The following is a 2,500-nucleotide window of genomic DNA, read 5'->3' as shown; positions in this document are numbered from 1 at the left end:
GGAAGCCGAAGTAATCCATGAAGGATTGAGTAAACAGAAAAGGAAGGTCATGGAAGCAGCATACATCGCGACAGAAAAGAATATGAATACCGCATCAGGCAGGTTTAAAGTATCCAAGGCCGCAGCTGCAATTATGCGCATAACGAGTGCGAGGTCACAGTCGTCAGGTGATTTACCAGCTCCCATGTAGTATATATATGCTATGTTTTTTCTCTTATGTATGTATTTCTGATGAAGACGTAATCGAAACCGGTCAAATACATCTCTTGTATTGTGAAGATATCCAGTCTCATTCATACCTTTTCTACAAACATCTAATAACCAGACTTAATCAACCTGTAATCCTCTTCTACATGTACAGATATAAATAACACATATGAATGGAATGCAGACCTAATGTATTAGAATAGGTTACCATGAGGAAGAGAAAAGGCAAGTGGGGGTGAGCACTCCAAGTGCTCTTAAAGAAACATATAGCAGACAAAAGGAACAGAATTAGGGTATGAGTCAAGAAAATCAGATTTTCCAAAAATGAGCTAACCTGGAGGTATGACATGGTTGTGCTCCAATGTAGCATGGTGCCCAGCTGGGGGTGCTGGTGCTGCACTAATACCCGCTGGCACAGCTGGGACAGCAGGGACAGCAGGAATAGCTTGAACCTGTTGTAAATTCGCTGACTGTACTCCCGTCGTTGCTTGTACTCCTGTTGGAGTTGCCTGTACCGGAGCCATCTGGTACTGGGGGTACACATACTTTAGGGATCCACTCATGTTCCCCATACTTCCTGCTGGCATGTAGTACACAGGCTGAAATATTTGATTCCTATTACCATAAGAGGGACAAGTGACCTTAACCTTTCTCCCTTCGAAAACATGCAACAAACTGAGACTAAACAGCATCTGGTCCTGCAAACTTTGTACAATCTGCTAGTCTAAAATAGTCTTTTTGTCCTTAAAACTTAACCAAATGTAAAAAAAAAAAAAGTAAATAAAAAAATAAAAAAAATATATAATTATGGTTAAAAAAAAAAAAAAAAAAAAAAAAATTGTTTAGAAATATTTTTCATCTTACAAAAAGTGTTTACTAAATGGAGCAGAGCTACAAACACTTAAAATTCAGAAAAGAAGGGAAAAAAGAATAAAAATATGACAAAAACGAGAAAAAAGGAAGAAACCCCTCATACCTGCGAGTACTGTCGAGGAACAACATAACTCTGATGGACTGGGGCCGCAGACATCTGAATTGTTGCAATATCACTGTTGCTTTCACCCCCACTGTTTGGACCACTTAAACACAGGGCTCGAAGGTTGCTGGTCACTTCATTCACACTGCCCTCCTGGAATCAAAGCAGAAACATGCATAAACTGAAGATGATCAAGAGTAGTACTTATATAAATGTATAAATGTATATATGTATATATGTAAATATATACATATATATATATATATATATATATATATATATATATATATATATATATATATATATATATATTTATTCATTTATTTATTTATTGTGTGTGTGTGTGTGTGTGTGTGTGTGTGTGTGTGTGTGTGTCTATGTGTATATGTGTGTGTGTGTATGTGTGCTTGCATGTGTGTGAGTGTGTGTGTGTGTGAGAGGGTGTGTATGTGTGTGTGTGTGTGTGTGTGTGTGTGTGTGTGTGTGTGTGTGTGTGTGTGTGTGTGTGTGTGTGTGTGTGTGTGTGTGTGTGTGTGTGTGTGTGTGTGTGTGTGTGTGTGTGTGTGTGTGTGTGTATGTGTATGTGTGTGTGTGTGTGTGTGTGTGTGTGTGTGTGTGTGTGTGTGTGTGTGTGTGTGTGTGTGTGTGTGTGTGTGTGTGTGTGTGTGTGTGTGTGTGTGTGTATATGTATATGTATATGTATATGTATATATATATATATATATATATATATATATATATATATATATATATATATATATATATATATATATATGTGTCTATGTGTATGTGTATGTGTATGTGTATGTGTACATGCATGTGTATGTGTATGTGCATGTGTGAGTGTTTACATGCATGCATGTGTCTGTGCATGGGAGTGTAAGAGTGTGTGTATGCATGTGCATCTGTTCATATATCCAAAATTAATATCATTAACAAAGATTCTCTGAACTTCACCTGTGAGAATGTTCTTGTATCTAGCTGTGAATGTTGATAATACTGTGGATAGATCATCTGAGGAGGTTGCTGGATGACTTCACCCGTACTTCCATTACCTGTATCACTGTTAGTCTCTGACTCTCTTACTTCTCCACTTGTTGATGTTACACAAGTGACCACACCTGTTTGTGGGTAAAATCTTAAAATAAGAATGGCAGTATATATATGCATGTAATCATCATACCATGTTTCTTAACATGTTATCATTCATGTGATAGCATCTTTAATTCTCTTCAATGAATTTATACAAATATACAGATGCATACATAAGCACATATTCTTAAGCACATAGAAAAACAAGATATATGTGCGCGTGCA

General features: G+C 36.9%; 1 protein-coding gene across 10 annotated transcripts in view; it reads right to left on the bottom strand.

Moving 5' to 3' along the window:
• Nucleotides 1-2,500, bottom strand: part of enc (R3H domain containing protein encore) — a 172,800-nt gene that overhangs the window by 21,146 nt on the left and 149,154 nt on the right. For all 10 annotated transcript variants that reach the window (XM_070131001.1, XM_070130997.1, XM_070131005.1 and 7 more), the window contains 3 exons: nucleotides 2,141-2,304; nucleotides 1,184-1,336; nucleotides 542-806 (listed from right to left, as the gene is read on the bottom strand). In XM_070131001.1, the coding sequence (XP_069987102.1) occupies nucleotides 542-806; nucleotides 1,184-1,336; nucleotides 2,141-2,304 (582 nt within the window). The remainder of the gene's footprint in view (nucleotides 1-541; nucleotides 807-1,183; nucleotides 1,337-2,140; nucleotides 2,305-2,500) is intronic.

Source organism: Penaeus vannamei, chromosome 16 (assembly GCF_042767895.1).
Source record: "Penaeus vannamei isolate JL-2024 chromosome 16, ASM4276789v1, whole genome shotgun sequence".
Taxonomy (NCBI): Eukaryota; Metazoa; Arthropoda; class Malacostraca; order Decapoda; family Penaeidae; genus Penaeus; species Penaeus vannamei.
The sequence above is the reverse complement of the archived record's forward strand: the minus strand, read 5'-3'. Positions and strand labels throughout refer to the sequence as shown.